The sequence below is a fragment of the Prosopis cineraria genome, unplaced genomic scaffold (genome assembly GCF_029017545.1).
Source record: "Prosopis cineraria cultivar Desert tree isolate PC_DT_omini unplaced genomic scaffold, ASM2901754v1 PC11, whole genome shotgun sequence".
Taxonomy (NCBI): domain Eukaryota; kingdom Viridiplantae; phylum Streptophyta; class Magnoliopsida; order Fabales; family Fabaceae; genus Prosopis; species Prosopis cineraria.
The window spans coordinates 16376604-16392565 of NW_026555342.1; the positions used below are offsets into that span (position 1 = coordinate 16376604).

The window sequence follows — 15962 nt, forward strand, 5'->3', positions numbered from 1 at the left end:
AAGGTAGAAAAGAAACCAAACGTATAGTTATCTAACTTGGAGGAATAAAATTGACCACGGTGGCATTTTTTTTTTTTTTAATGAATGTTGATCTTTGAATGCAAACCCATGGATGATGCTGAATTGATGATTGATACTTTGTGAGTAGAGTTTTGGCACTTTGGGCTTTGCACTGCAGGTTACGACCAAAAAAAATGAGAAAAGAAAATTTACCAAACAGCTTTTTATCATTTGACCACGGTAAAAAGAAAATCAAAATGTAATTTCAACTCGATAAAATGAAAAAGACATAAAATAAATGCAACCAAACAAGAAGCAAATAGCAAAACAAAATTGAACGAAATCCTGAAGCAGTTTTCACTTCATATCATCGCTCCACCAAGAAAAGCAATTCCAAGAACAAGAGGCACCATGTTCGCCTGGAAACTCACAGAACCTGCAGAGGATTGTACGGTGTTGGCCTTGTTGGCGTTATCATCGCCATCTTCACTCTCATTTGCAGACGACGATCTCGTTTTATTAGGCTGAGGCGAATCTGCCTTCGCTGCCACCGCCGGCGAAGGTGCCGGAGCCTTGGGAAGCACAATGTCTAGTGGAAGAAGCACTTTGTCGACCTGATATATGGCGAGCTTGTTGTCGGTGTACACGGTGCCTGTCACGGTGGCATTAACGGCGCCAGTGGTTATGCTCACTTGGCTGCCGCTGTAAGTTGTGACGTTGAGTTGGAGCCTTTTGGGGTCATCGCCGGCCTGGGTCTGAACTGGGTTGGTGAGAGTATCGAAGTTGGAGATGGAGATGAAGAGATGGTGTGGAACTGAAGAAGCTCCACCTTTTGCCTGTCACTGAGGGAGTTCAAGAACCCTGGTTTGAGTTTGGAGAATGCACCGTCCTCAGGGGCGAAAATGGTGAGTCCACCGGAGCCTGAGGTCATGAGCTGCGAGTTGAGTTGGTTGATGAGTTGCGTTGTCTTCAGCAAACGTACAAGAACAGAGAATATCTTGGCCTTCCTCAAAATTTGAACAATGTCAATGGTGGGACGTCTGGGGATGGCCGGCGTCGGAGCACCATTGGGTGAAGCAGGTACCAAGGGCACCGTATTGTATCCAGGCGCTGGTGCAGTCGCCGGAACCGTCGGTGAAGCTTTGGGAGGCATGCTGCCGGAGGCTGAAGTGGTGACAACTGGGCTAAAATGGTGGTGGAATAGAAGAAGGTGATTAGAAGTAGTGTGGTGGCGAAGATGAAGGAATCTTGCACGGTGACTTGTTTGGTTCTGTTGGGTATGAAATTATTGAGATGGCTTGTGAAGTTGAAGAAGTCTAATAAGTGACAGTGTACTTGGTGTGGAGCGAAGATATGGGAATTTATATATAGATCAATTCGCGTGAGTGGGTGCAATAATAGGGTGTTGATATAAGAAGGTTTAGTAGAGCTGAAAAAGAATGATAAAGGATATTTCCAACTTTAAGAATGGATGTCCTTAGCTATCGTAATAGAAAGATATATGTGGAGTTTATTGTCATGATTGATGAATCATTGTTGGATATTTAAAGGGATACATCAGTGAAGTAGAGGCAGGCTCTCACATGGAAGGGACTATCAACATCAATTGGGATACATGTATGTATGATTTAGATGTGAATAGGTTGAATATTTGCACATCAATCAAATTATTTAATTTGTTAGTTTCTTACGTGGGATGTTCCTTCAATTAGGATTTAAGGAATTAATGGAACCTTTACATCTGTCGTAGTTGTAACTCATATATAATTAGTCCCCATTCAATCGGAAAGGGTTAACTTATTTTCCGTAATCAATATATATATAGAATCATAAACATATAAAAAAGTGTGCGTGTGTGGGGGATATCGATGTTGTAACAATACAATTTATCTTCTTGATCATCAAGCAAATAAAGGATCTATTTTACCACTGTATAGGCCCATTCTAATGATTTAACGAAAATGGAAGGCCCAACGAACATTCCTGTCCAAACTTGTACAAACTACAAAGCGGGTACTTATTTAATCTTTATGTTGTAGTATTTACTAGCCATACCTCCTCACCCTTTCTGACTTTCCTTTAATTTTATTTAAATGAAAATACTTAAGTACATACAAACATACGTATTTAAAATACTTTTTATGCTAACAAAGGTTACTCTAATTAATAAAGATTTGACCTATAACTTATAATAAAGTTGATTGTGAGCTCAAATCCTGCTCTTGATATAAATATATTATTGATGGACAATTTGTAAGTACTTTTTAAGTTTAGGAACATGCCATAATTTTGATGAATCCTTGAAATCCAACTCACCTAAAATATTTTCTACCAAATCAAATCAAAACTAGAAGATTTTAACTTTGAAAATAAGTTCAAAATGTTAATAGCATTAGTTAGTCACAAAATAAGTAATGCAATTGAAATATACATATATAAACACATCCAAATTTAATTGGGAAATTTAGTTTAAGTAAATAAATTGAAGTACCTATTTTTCTTCTTTTATTTTATTTTTAATTCATTCTATTTTGTTTTTGGTTGTTATCATTGTGTATGTTGGGAATTTTAGCATTTCATGTTGACGGTGTTTGGGGTCTTCTAATAACCTCTAATATATTGTTATCGAATAATATATGTGCTTGATTTATTACTCATATCTTCAAAGTGATGATTATTATTGTTTTTAATGATAATGTACAATGGTGATATGAAGAAAACAAATCTTCTGTAATTGATTGACATTGAATGGTGTATGAATTAAGTGAGTCTATGGCTTAATAATAAATTGAGAGATGAAAGGTCTATTTAGCTCATTTAAGCACGATCCTTATATGTTAATACTCTCATGGCATACTGGCATGGACACTTTATAAGTAAAATGTTACGGCTTTGATTTTGTTTGTAACTTTAACCTGTTAGTGTTTGTCTTTGAAATTAAGTTTTTCCTCTTAAACTAATTAATGATATAAATTTTAAATAATGTAACCATTTGATTTCTTATGGAGATAATAAATAAATATACAATACTAAAACAATCTCACTTTTAAAATAATTCAAAACAATATTTGCATGGAAAAGTGAGAGTAATAACGTAATTGATTCATTAAAAATTTATCTTCAATTTTCTTTCATGCAAGAATTGAAATTGGATCTGAAACCACTAACATCCTTTTCAAACCAGACTTTACAATGGATTACAATAATACATTTTTTTGGTCAACCGATAATTATATACTTGAGATAAGTGCTCTGTTTTCTTTTCCCAATGTATACAAGAATCGTTGAAACTCCTAGAAAATATGGAAAGCAAAAACAGAGACGAAGACAATGTTGGAGATCGATCGCAATCAACTCCATAAGTTTGGCCATTCGAGTTGTAATTACAGAACAGCATTCTCTTATTTGATAACAACAAATAACAAATCAAAAAGTAATATCAACTCATACAAATGAAACAGAGATCTAAATATATGTAACCCAACAGTAACCAAATAGTAAAACAAAATTGATTGAAATCTTCCATCAGCTTTCACTTCAAAGAATCATGGCTCCACCCAGAAATGCAATCCCAAGAACAAAGGGTATCTTCTCCGAGTGGAAACTCACAGAACCTGCAGAGGATTCCATAGTGTTGGCCTTGTTGGCTTTACCATCACCGTCGTACTCTCATTTGCAGGCGACGATTTTGTGTTATCAGATTTGGGCGAATCTGCCTTCGCCGCCGCCGGGGAAGGTGACGGAGCCGTACGAAGCACAAAGTCTAGTGGAAGAAGAACTTTGTCGACCTGATATAAGGCGAGCTTGTTGTCGGTGTACACGGCGCCAGTGATAGTGGCGTTAGCCGCACCAGTGGTCATGCTCACTCCGCTGCTGCCTGAAGTTGTGACGTTCAGTTGAAGTCTCTTCGGGTCGTCGCCGGCCTGGGTCTGAACTGGGTTGGTGAGAGTATCGAAGTTGGAGATGGAGATGAAGGAAGAGATGGTGTGGAACTGAAGAAGCTCCACCTTTTGCCTGTCACTGAGGGAGTTCAAGAACCCTGGTTTGAGTTTGGAGAATGCACCGTCCTCAGGGGCGAAAATGGTGAGTCTGTGTCACGAGTCCACATCAGGGAGGCTCTTAAATGGTGTGTTCATCCCAAAAGACTAGTCTATTGAAAGAGAAAGCCCCTCACACTTATAAATTCCACACCATTTGTGAGGCTCCCGAAGGATTCGCGACAGTCTGCTGGAGCATGAGGTCATGAGCTGCGAGTTGAGTTGGTTGGTGAGCTATGTTGCCTTCAGCAAACGTACAAGAACATGGAATCTCTTTGGCCTCCCTCAAAATTTGAACAATGTCAATGGTGGGACGTTTGGTCATGGCCGGAGTCGGAGCACCATTTGGTGAAGCAGGTACCAAGGGCACCGTATTGAATCCAGGCGCTGGTACAGTCGCCGGAACAGCAGGTGAAGCTTTGGGAGGCGATGGTGCCTGAGGCTGAAGTGGTGACAACTGGGCTGAAGTGGTGATGGAATAGAAGAAGGTGACCAGAAGTAGAGTGGTGGTGAAGATGAGTGATTCTTTAATTGTGATCTTTTTGTTTATGTAAGCATAAGTGATAGTGTTGAAAAGAGTGAGTGGAGGGACTTGGTGATGTGTTTGATGATTTTGTAGCGAGGAGAAAGGACGAAGCTATGGCTGGGATAATAATAATATCTAATTCCAACTTTCTGCAGGTTATTGATTAATCTTCTTACCTATCCTGGAAACATATGATCTTCATTATTAGTGATAATTACTTGATACGAGATAGTGACCAAAGATGAATGAAACAAACCGAACTGATACATCTCGCGCGCGCTCACGCGAGAGAGGGAGCGAGAGAGAGATCAATTGGGATACATATACTACGATATGTCTCAGAAGGTGGCTATTTTAGATGTGTATAGGTTGAATATCTCCATCAATCAATCGGAGGATAACAAAACTATAAGCAAATTGTTAATTTGAGGGTGAGGTAATTAATTAGGATTAAAGGATAAGCTAGCTGGCAGTATGTGTCAAATGGATAGAATAAAAGAATCACAATTAAATTGATAAACTTGGCGAAGAATAGAATTGAGATTTAGGGTTGTTTGTTTTCTATTTTTAAATACTATTTTTTATTTTTGAAAATAGAAAAATTTTAAAACTTGTTTGGTTAAGTATTTTTGATTTAATTGTTTTTAAAATTATTTTTATTTTTTATTTTTAAAAACAAAAAATAAAAGCAACTTCAAGTCATTTTTATTTTATGTTTTATTTTTAAAATACACTATATTTGATTATTAAAAATTACAGGTACCTTGATCAATTTTGTTTATAAATCATCACCATTAATTGTCTATAACCATCATTATTAATTTATTTTTTAATTCTAAACTTTTTTAAAATTAACATGATGAAACAAATTTTTATTTTATTTTATTTTGGAAACAATTTTAAAAATTGCATTTGTAAAACAGTTTAAAAAAAACAAAAAAAGGCCCTAAATTAACCGCTTTGTATGTGAAATGCATCTAAAATCTCTTATGCACTTTCCAGTTCACTGCGTGATGGAGTCTTTAACATTCATCTCAGCTTGCTTTCACATTGATTTGTATATGATCTAAAATTTAGAAAACGTAACTATTTAATTTTCTTAGAGATAATAAATAAATCTAAAATAATAATATAAAACCGGTTCGCTTGTAACATAATTCAAAATAGTAATTTTTTTTGGAAACGTGAAAGTAAAGAAATTGATTTATCTGTTGATATCTTCAATTTTCTTTTATAATCCAAGTATTGAAATTTAATCTAGTTCTAACTTGAGTACTTTTCAAACCGGACTTTATTAGGATTACCCTAATCTAACCGTTTTGTTCACCACAATAATCAAACTTGTCGACTTGAGTTATACTGGAAAAGGCAGAAAAGTAGAGAAGCGTGCTTAGATTGGGAGATGGAAAAGTGGAAGGAAGGGAAATGTTGAAGGAAAAATAATACTCCCTCTGTATTAAATTATAGGATATTTTTAAAAGAAAAAATTCATCTTAAAATATAAAATTTTTTAGATAGATTAATGCTTCATTAAATATATTAATTTTAATATTATTTTTCTCTCTTTATAATTAATTTTTCTCATTTCTTTTTTAATATATAAAATGATAATTTTTTTAAATTTTAAATTTTTATTTTAAAAAAATAAGATTGTTAAATATATTTAATAAAATTTATTGATATATAAAATTTTATTTAAAAATTTCTTATAATTTATGACAGAGGTATTAATATCTTTTTTTAAAAGAAGTTGGAAAATTTTAAAGAGAAAATTCTATTTATAAAATTATCCCACTCATCACTTTCCCATCCTTTCTCTTACTTTTTTATGCTCTTTCCTTCTGCTGCGCGTCTTCCCCCGACTCTTTTATTATGTTATATAATTTCAATTTTTGAATTATTTTAAAATTTATGAAATCGTTGTGTAAAAATAATCTTAAAAATTAAAAACTTAAAATTAGATAAAGTAATTATACATTAATATGAAGATTAAAATCACTCTATATTTTAGTTTCATTTAGTAATATATTATGAAAATTATATAAATAATATGGTAGAATAATAATTTTTATTATAAATAAATATTTTCTTGAAAAAATAAGGTTATTATTGATTTTGTAAAATTAATCACTTTTTTTCCCTATTTACTACCGTCCATCCAAGTATAAAAAAAATAATTCATTCTCATCTTTTTTATCTTCTACGTTTTCTCTCCTCTTATAATTTGACGGGTTTGAAATTTCTTTTAAAAATATGGAAAGCAAAAATGATCTATTCATCCTTGGATGTCAACCCCCGAAATTAAAGTCCAATCATGCAAAGTTCAGTTCCATAATATTAAATTACTTTTATATTGTTTACAAAAGGTCTCAAATGTAGACAAAACTTAATTGGTATAGGAGGACAACAAGCCTATTAATTTGTTCTGACATGTCCAAAATACAACCAACTTGCTAAGTTTGTCCATCACCCTTAATAATTATCAAATTTTTTAATTATTTGATAAGGAATAAACAACAAATCAAAATGTAATTTCAGTTTTCAACTCGTCAAAATGAAAAGGAGATATAAAATAAATGCAACCCAACAACAATCAAAATAGCAAAAAAAAAAAAAACGAAAAAACAAAAACAAAAACAAAATTGAACGGAATCCTGAATCAGCTTTCACTTCATAGCTCATATCATCGTTCCACCAAGAAATGCGATCCCCAGAACAAGAGGCACCATATTCTCCTGGAAACTCACAGAACCTGCGGAAGATTCCACAGTGTTGGCTTGTTGGCGTTACCATCACCATCTTCACTCTCATTTGCAGACGACGATTTCGTGTTATCAGATTTAGGCGATTCTGCTTTCGCCGCCACCGCCGGCGAAGGTGCAGGAGCCTTAGGAAGCACAAAGTCTAGTGGAAGAAGCACCTTGTCCACCTGATATATGGCAAGCTTGTTGTCTGTGTAGACCGTTCCTGTCACGGTGGCATTAACCGCACCTGTGGTCATGCTCACTCCGCTGCTGCCTGAAGTTGTGACGTTCAGTTGAAGTCTCTTCGGGTCGTCGCCGGCCTGGGTCTGAACTGGGTTGGTGAGGTATCGAAGTTGGAGATGGACGAAGGAAGAGATGGTGTGGAACTGAAGAAGCTCGACCTTTTGCCTGTCACTGAGGGAGTTCAAGAACCCTGGTTTGAGTTTGGAGAATGCACCGTCCTCAGGGGCGAAAATGGTGAGTCCGCCGGAGCCTGAGGTCATGAGCTGCGAGTTGAGTTGGTTGATGAGCTGTGTTGTCTTCAACAAACGTACAAGAACAGAGAATCTCTTGGCCTTCCTCAGAATTTGAACAATATCAATGGTGGGACGTTTGGGGATGGCCGGTGTCGGAGCACCATTTGGTGAAGCGGGTACCAGAGGAACCGTACTGAATCCAGGTGCTGGTGCAGTGGGCTGAACCGCCGGCGATGCTGCTGGAGCCTGAACTGGTGACACCTGGGCTAAAGTGGTGGTTGAATAGAAGGTTGTGACTAGAAGTAATATAGTGGTGAAGATGATGAATTCTTGCATTGTGACTTGTTTTTGAAGTTTAAGAAGTCTGAGTGATAGTGTCTAGGAGAGCAAGTGGAGGAACTGGCTCTGCTTGTTGATTTTGTTGTGAGGAAAGAGGAAGAAGATATGGCTTTTTATAACTGAGGCAGTGGACAGAAATGATGAGGATGGGACAATTAATAAGGTTTAGTTCGGAAGAAAAAAAGATTATTAATGAAAAATGTACTTTTAATTGCAACTTTCTAGTTAATGATGAATCTCCTCACCTATTCCTTGAAAGATATATATTATTGTGCATTATTATGGATAATTACTAGATATATATGAGATAGTGGTGAAAGATGAATGAGACAATCGATCGAAGGCATGCACGTCATACTATAGAAACTATTTGGCTTTCACATCGAATGTAATGTCAATCGGGATACATATAATATGACATGTAATCTCAAAAGGTGGCTATTTTAGACACGTATAGGTGGAATATTTCCATCATTCAGGTTGAGGATGTTGAAATTAAGCAAATTGTTAATTTGTTAAGTTGGATGCTGAGGTAATTAATTAAGATTAAGGAATGAATGGGAGGATCAAATAAGTAGAATAAAAAACAATACTCCTTCCATTATGTAATACTACCTCCCTTCAGTATTTTAAAATGCTTTTAACTAATTTACACTCTCATATAAGTTGGTTAATGCCATTTAAATTTATACATCCTTATTTAATAGATTGTTTCAATTAGAAAAAATTATCTATTATAAATCTAATTAAGCGTATTTTTGAAAATATTGTAGTAATTACATCTTGAAAACCTTATTAATTACATTTTGAGAAAAATGTCTTATATATTTTAACATGATACTTTAAAAAATTATCTTATAATACCAAATGAAGGGAGTTTAAAGTTAAAATGGGAAAAAATTTATTACCAATATAAGCAATATTAATATCATTACAAACTTGAATGAATATTTAATTTGCTATAGTATACTTTTGGTTCTTTATCTTTATATAGAGTTTCAATTTAGTTTTTTAATTTTAAAAAGTATATTTTCAATTCTCTAACCCTAATATCATTAGTTTTAAATGATTATTTTTGTGCCAATTTTTTTTATTTTATGAAATAATTAAACTTAATGTGTTAACATTTAAAAATACTTTGTCAATATTTAAAAGTTTAATATATAAATTTTTTATGATGAAATTAATAGCGTTAATGGTTAAAGGAGTAAAAAGATACTATATAAAATTAAGGGATTAAAATGAAATGTTTTATAAAGTTAAAGGATTAAATGTATATTTTAGCTTATTTTATTTGATGTTTACAAAACCATCCAGACAACTATTGTATCCGTTTATAATTTTCGTTACTCTATGCTAAACCTATTTATTGTAGGCAAAATAAGAAAAAACAACATTTTTCAGATACAACATTATTTTTTATGTGTACCTTGTCTCGTCCATCGCTTATGTTAGTTAACCGATCGAGTATATCACAACTGTATCGCGTAAGTAAACTTGCACCAGCAACCGATGAAACTATTTGTTGGTATAGAAGAATAATAGGATTGGGATTTAACTAGTTTTGCCGGAAAGAATAGATGGAAAAGGAGAGAGGTCCACATTAATCCTTACATCAATTTTCTCTCGGAAAACAGTGAATAATAAACTGAGAAAATGTTAGTAATAAATAAGTTCTCATGGAATAAAATTCGGTGAGAAATTGCGAAAATACATGAGAAGTTATCAATTAACTAAACAGAAAGGGGGATTAAGATCCCATACAATCTTTAAGAACTGAGTCTTTCAAAGAGGAAGGAACACTGTCAAGAAAAGAAGAGGCATTTAGTGCCTCTTTAGCAAGTCTATCAGTCACATTGTTTTCGAGCCTTGAGATATAAGTAGTCTTGACATCCCAGTTACTTCTCAAAAGCTTTGATATCAAAACATTTATCCTGAGAAAGCCTTGAGTTTTTGCAGATTTTTTCACATCATTTTTTCGAACATTTCTTTCATATTTTTCCTGAGAAAGAAGTGAGAAATTACACATAATCTACTTTTAGCTAGCTATGTGTTGATTATAAAATCAAAACCTTTGAAACTTTTACATTGATTGGAATACACGTCTGCGCATATATACACATATTATCATCGATAATCTCGTTTATGCAAGTGCTGAAATTGTATTCGATACAACTAGCATGCATATACTATTCAGACCAGCCTTTATTATTTCTTACTCGCTAACAATATCTAAATATTAGCTAATACTGGAAATAAAAGGGAGAAAATTTGGAGATGCGGCATGCTCTTCTATACAAGAATTTCCTGAAAGATGTGGCAAGCAAATTAAAAATATCTCAAGGTCTAGGCCAATCCTACAATGTTAATTAAGTTTAATCGGATTCAGTGTGCTGCATTCTAGAGGAGGTAATTCAATGGGTCAATATGAATAAACTCAAAATTTTTTAAAGCTCGACTTGAGAGCTTAGAATGTTTTTTTTTAACTCTCAAAGGACCTCTTGAATAAACTTAAAGAAATCTAGGTCAAGGCTGAATACCATTTCATTATTAATAAGATAATATTAAAATAGGATAAAAATTGAAAATATTAATTTTTTCAAAATAAAAATTGAAATTATATAAAATAAACAAATAAAATAAAATTTAATAATTTGGATATTCAAGCCAGCTTAAATAAATTTAAAAACCTGAGGGTTTAGGGTTAGGCTTTGCTATATATATATATATATATGTATGATTTTTTTTATATATATTTGAGTATTTTCACTGAGCCTAGCTCTGCTCAAATTACCTACTTTATATGAGTCTCCTTGCATGTACAACAACAAAAATAACAAGACTTATGTACTTAGCCTAATATGGATCTTAATACATTAATTTAATCAATAATCAACATTTATTATAGAATAAATAATCTATAAAAGATTCACATGTTATGGTTTAATTGGATACAAGCACATTAAGTATATAATGTTAAATATATAAGTTTTCTCCAATCACAAAATAAACAAACATTGGTAGGAGAATGAAACATTAATGTTTCAAAAAGAAACAATAAATAACAAAATAAAAAATTGATTACAAGTAATCAAAATTGAAAAAAGAAATACTTCCTTCGTCTTTATATATAAGAAGTCTTCTAGAATTTTTTTTAATCTTTAAATATAAAAGGTTGTTGGCATATTTTTTTTAATGAAGAAATCATTATACTCATATTAAATTGAAAAGAAAAAAAGATAAGTACTCTCATTAATTTATTTTTTTAAAAAAATTATTTTTTATTTATAATAACTATGGGTAAAATTAGAATGTTGCTGTAATTTTAATTAGATAATCAATTTTTATTGGTTTGCGTGATTTAATTAAAAACATTTTATATATAAGAAAAGAAAGAGTAGAAAAGAAATTAATGCAACACAAAATTAACCAGATATCAAAACAAACTGATTGCAATCTTGAATACGCTTCAACTTAATATCAAAGCTCCCCCAAGAAATGCCATTCCAATAATAAAAGGTATCATCTCTGCCTGAATAACACTCACAGAACCTGTATAGGCTTCCACAGTGTTGGCCTTATTGGCATTATCATCACCATCTTCACTCTCATTTGCCAATGGCGACTTCGTGTTATCAGATTTAGGCAATTCTGCTTTCGCCACCATCGTCAGTGAAGGTGCAGGAACCTTAGGTAGCACAAAGTCTAGTGGAAGAAGCACCTTGTCTACCTGATATATGGCGAGCCTGATGTTTGTGTACATAGTGCCGGTCACCGTGGCATTAGCTGTACTCGTGGTCAAGCTCACACTGCTGCTGACGGAAGTAGTGACGTTCAGTTGGAGCCTCTTCGGGTCATCGTCGGCATAGGTCTGAACTGGGCTGGTGAGTGTATCGAAGTTGGAGATAGAAAAGAAGGCAGAGATGGTGTGGAATTGAACATGCTCGACCTTTTTCCTGTCATTGAGGGAGTTCAAGAACCCTGGTTTGAGTTTGGAGAAGGCACTGTCCTCGGCGGCGAAAATGGTCAATCTGCCGGAGGAGCTAGAAGTCGTGAGTTGTGTGAGTTAAGTTGGTTGATTAATTAGGGTGTCTTCAACAACTGTATCAGGAGGGAGAATCTCTTGGCCTTCCTCAGAATTTGCACTATATCGATGGCGGAAGCTTTAGAGACTGCCGGTGTCGGGGAGCCATTAGGTGAAACTGGAACCAATGGAACCGTGTTCATTCCCGGCACGACAGCAATGGGTGGAGTTGAAGGTGCAGCTGCTGGAGGAGATGCTGACGGCGCTTCAATTGGTGACAACTGGGCTGAAATTGTCACACTTTGAAAACAGGGGTGATTGGCGCCACAGCGAATAACTTTACACATTCCTATAAGTTTTAAAATAAAAATTCATTTCATTTTCTAAAAGAATAATTAGGTTACGTGAAAATACTAACACTTTTAATATTAATTATTATAATAAAGCTTTAATATTTTTGTAAAAATTTTGACAGAACCTTCCCTATAAATAACATCTCTTGAAAATTCTAAAACACAATTTTTTTTATATAATATAGTATCAGTCAAGAGTTTAGCTCCTTCCATCTACCAAACATTATATAAATTAAAATAAAGTCCTAACAACAATTTATGTAGAGCAACTAACCTTTTTTTTAAACTTAAAATACATGAATATTAAAATATTTACATCAAAAGGTAACAATATGACACAAAATTTCCACCTAGTATAAATGTATTGCCCTTTAAAGGTCGGTGGTAGAATCAGCATCAGTTAATGAATTTAGGACTAAAATAAATTTTTCAGTGAATAGCGTCTCCAAATTTTTTTAAAAAAATAAAAAATAAATTCAAACAATTGTGTAAACTAGTTGAAAAGATGAGAATTCAATATGATGTACTTAATAAATGTATAAATCTTAATCATAAAAATGAGGGTAACTAAACACTTTATTCCATCATGGTAGGAGAAGAGTGATATATATATATATATATATATATGAATCAAAATAACACACTAATAATTGAAACCATTAAATTTTAAATATATAAATTAATTGAAGTTTAAAATAATGAGGACTTAATAAAACAGATAACAAATGTGGACGCACAGTCTATGAGGGTAAATAACCAAACGTGGCTTATGCCATGAAAATAAACGCGAACACACAGTTCATAAGGATAAATAATCAAATGCAGCCTGAGTTATAAAACAAACATAGACATATAGTCCACAAGGATAATGCTAACCAAGCATGGCCTAAAGCCATGAAATCAAACGCAGGTACAATATCCACGAATAACAAACGTGAGAACAAGGCTCATGAAATTCAAACTAACTAGTCATTAACCAAGGTGTTGAGGGCTATTGAAACTATCACTAACAACTAGTGTTCTATATAAAATCCTTTTCGAAATCACATTTCAAACATGCAAGAGAAATAAATATTTTAGAAATAAAATTTTCATTCTTAATACCAAACTTGTATAAATTGTTTCAAATATCAAAACTTGCCAAATTAATACTTGAGAGCTAATGTGCAATCTTGCATTAATTGTATAGCCAATAAATTTTGAAATTCAATAAACAAAGATACTTTCATCAATATTAGAATTATACTTCTTGAGGAAAAATAAATGCACATAACATAATTTAGTTATCCTTCATAATTATTTCATAATTTTCAAAACTAAAATAATTTATAAAAATAAATATTTCAGTAAAAAAACTATTAATGAATAATTAAATGGGATGCTATTCACTCACTCATTGGAGTTCCAAATTCTCAAAAATATTCTTCCTTTAATTATTGTCAAGATTCTATTCTTCCACACACCCTGTAAAAATATAAATAAATATAATTTTAATAACTTTTTAATTTATTACACAATCTCAACCAATTATCATCATTTAAAATTTCAAAATTAAAATTCATACTTTAGAGTTGGTCCAAGTATTATCATTTATATTACTAGTTTTCTCCCATTTGTTTAAATCATGTTAATCCATTTTTTTGAAATATAATTTTTTGTCAATCTTTGCACCAAATACCTTAGGTGCATTATTTCCACCTTTTCAATTTGAAACATCCAACAATTTACCAAGAATCAAACAAGCTCCAAGTATTCAAATAACTACATGCAAGTTCAAATTTGGATCTATTTACTCTCCCTACCCAACACGGCAATAGTAGAACCAAAGAAAAAAAATTGCAATCTGAACAATATCAATTCTACTTAAAGATTCAGACCCATATATATTCATATATCATAATAAAACTTCAAGATACAATTACAACTGAATCCAGATTTCTTCCTTCTCTCACTACACGGGCAGTAGCAGAGCATCAAGAAGAGAAAAAAATTATAACTTCAACGTTATTATTCCTTACTCTCACGCGCACAACAGACCAACAATGGAAAGGTTCTAGACTCTACCTCAACTCAGTTAAGCTATGCAGTGCGGACGAACAGAGGGAAGAAAAGAAGAACCTTGAACGCCGAATAGAGGAGGTGAAGCTCAATTATAGACCTTCAACCAGCAACCCCAAGTCTTGCATGTTTCCCTTCCCATGGACAGACTTAGATCATCACATCAAGAGCAGGAAGAACAAGAAGCATTTCAGGGTGCATCCATGGAGACGAGCATAAAAGAGAAAGATGGAAAAACAAGGAGAAACTCACGACAGTGGCAAACGACACAGCGGCAGCGACTGGTATGAACGATGGCAACCATCGACTGAGAAGGAAGGAGGCAGCGATTTGATGGGTGATAAGGCAAAGGTTTGGTGCAAGTCACTCAACACTCTCTATCTGCTCCAGAATGATCGAAGAAAGGAAGAAGGAAGAGTGTTAAAAAAATCTGGTTGTGACAAGGGGAGTTTAGTAATTTCATAAAGTAAAAAAAAAAGAGCTCCTTGGCCTGACCAGATTCGAACCTGAGGCCTGATGAAAGTGTACATATTCAGCCGCCACAACATCAGCTTTCTTTCTTATTATATTAATTCCAGGAGTTAATATAATTACTATTAAAATACAAACTTATATATATATATATATATATTTAATTTTACTTAAAATTCTTGGGTTATCACAGAAATGCTGGTGACAAAAAAGAAAATGATTAATAGTAAAACAGAAATTAAAGTGAAGGAATTCTGCATGGTGGTTTTGGTTTGGAAGAAGCCTTGAGAAGCTTTGGGAAGTTGAAAAGAAGAACGAGTGAGATTTCATAGTGTTAGTTTTGTTGTGAAGAAAGATAAAGAACGTTTGGCTATTTATAAAATTGGGGTCCGATGATGAGAGAGTGATGGCGTGTAGGTTCGCCATATAATTAAGCATTAATTAGGTGCAACTTTCCAAGAACAAATCTACTTACCTATCCGGAGAGGCGCGTGCGCGCACACACACACCTAGCTAGAGCTTCATACGGATAATCAGAGTGATTAGGGAATATAAGATATACTAATTAGTCGGAAGGTATGAGTAGTTGGATTTGACGTGGCATAGGTAGCTAGGTTGGTGTAAATGGGAATGCATGTAACTAATCTAAGAGATGGCTGATCTGAATCTCTGCATAGAAAGTAGGTTGATTATATGTTCACATCAACCACCTGCACCAAAGATAAGTCTTAGTCAGTTTGCTCAGTTGCATTATCTTACAGCTTGCTTCTGATCACAGTGAGGATTATTGCTTTTTTTTTTTTTTTTCTGCCAGCCATAGTGAGGATTATTGAGGAACAAGGCATTAGACCAACGACTTTCCCATCGTATACCACCTTTCATGTATTTCTCGTTCATGTCCCACAAGTCTATGAGACATTTTCTTTACAATTTC

The 15962-nt window shown here is 33.6% G+C and overlaps 3 protein-coding genes and 2 pseudogenes across 3 annotated transcripts; all 5 read right to left on the bottom strand.

The window, feature by feature from the left end:
* On the bottom strand, positions 1–1301 carry LOC129287076 (fasciclin-like arabinogalactan protein 12; annotated as a pseudogene).
* A 2157-nt stretch (positions 1302–3458) lies between these two features.
* On the bottom strand, positions 3459–4108 carry LOC129286202 (fasciclin-like arabinogalactan protein 12). Its single transcript, XM_054922217.1, has 2 exons — positions 4099–4108; positions 3459–4039 (listed from the first exon to the last, which is right to left on the bottom strand). Exons 1-2 carry the CDS (start codon positions 4106–4108, stop codon positions 3606–3608), a joined length of 444 nt encoding a protein of 147 aa, XP_054778192.1. The 3' UTR covers positions 3459–3605.
* A 68-nt stretch (positions 4109–4176) lies between these two features.
* Positions 4177–4832, bottom strand: LOC129286203 (uncharacterized). Its single transcript, XM_054922218.1, has 2 exons — positions 4782–4832; positions 4177–4674 (listed from the first exon to the last, which is right to left on the bottom strand). The coding sequence occupies exons 1-2, from the start codon at positions 4830–4832 to the stop codon at positions 4177–4179; spliced, it is 549 nt and encodes a 182-aa protein (XP_054778193.1).
* Positions 4833–6959: 2127 nt separating this feature from the next.
* On the bottom strand, positions 6960–8200 carry LOC129286932 (fasciclin-like arabinogalactan protein 12). Its single transcript, XM_054923035.1, has one exon. It carries the CDS (start codon positions 8117–8119, stop codon positions 7307–7309), a length of 813 nt encoding a protein of 270 aa, XP_054779010.1. The 5' UTR covers positions 8120–8200; the 3' UTR covers positions 6960–7306.
* A 3391-nt stretch (positions 8201–11591) lies between these two features.
* LOC129286204 (fasciclin-like arabinogalactan protein 12) lies at positions 11592–12493 on the bottom strand (annotated as a pseudogene).
* Between the last annotated feature and the right edge of the window lie 3469 nt (positions 12494–15962).

What these genes read in the sequence shown, in the direction of transcription:
- LOC129286932 (XM_054923035.1), bottom strand. Translation starts at nt 8,119, where the DNA reads ATGCAAGAATTCATCATCTTCACCACTATATTACTTCTAGTCACAACC.
- LOC129286203 (XM_054922218.1), bottom strand. Translation starts at nt 4,832, where the DNA reads ATGTATCAGTTCGGTTTGTTTCATTCATCTTTGGTCACTATCTCGTAT. An exon ending in TGGTCACTATCTCGTATCAA is followed by an intron (nt 4,675 to 4,781) that starts GTAATTATCACT and finishes TCCCAGCCATAG; the next exon opens with CTTCGTCCTTTCTCCTCGCT.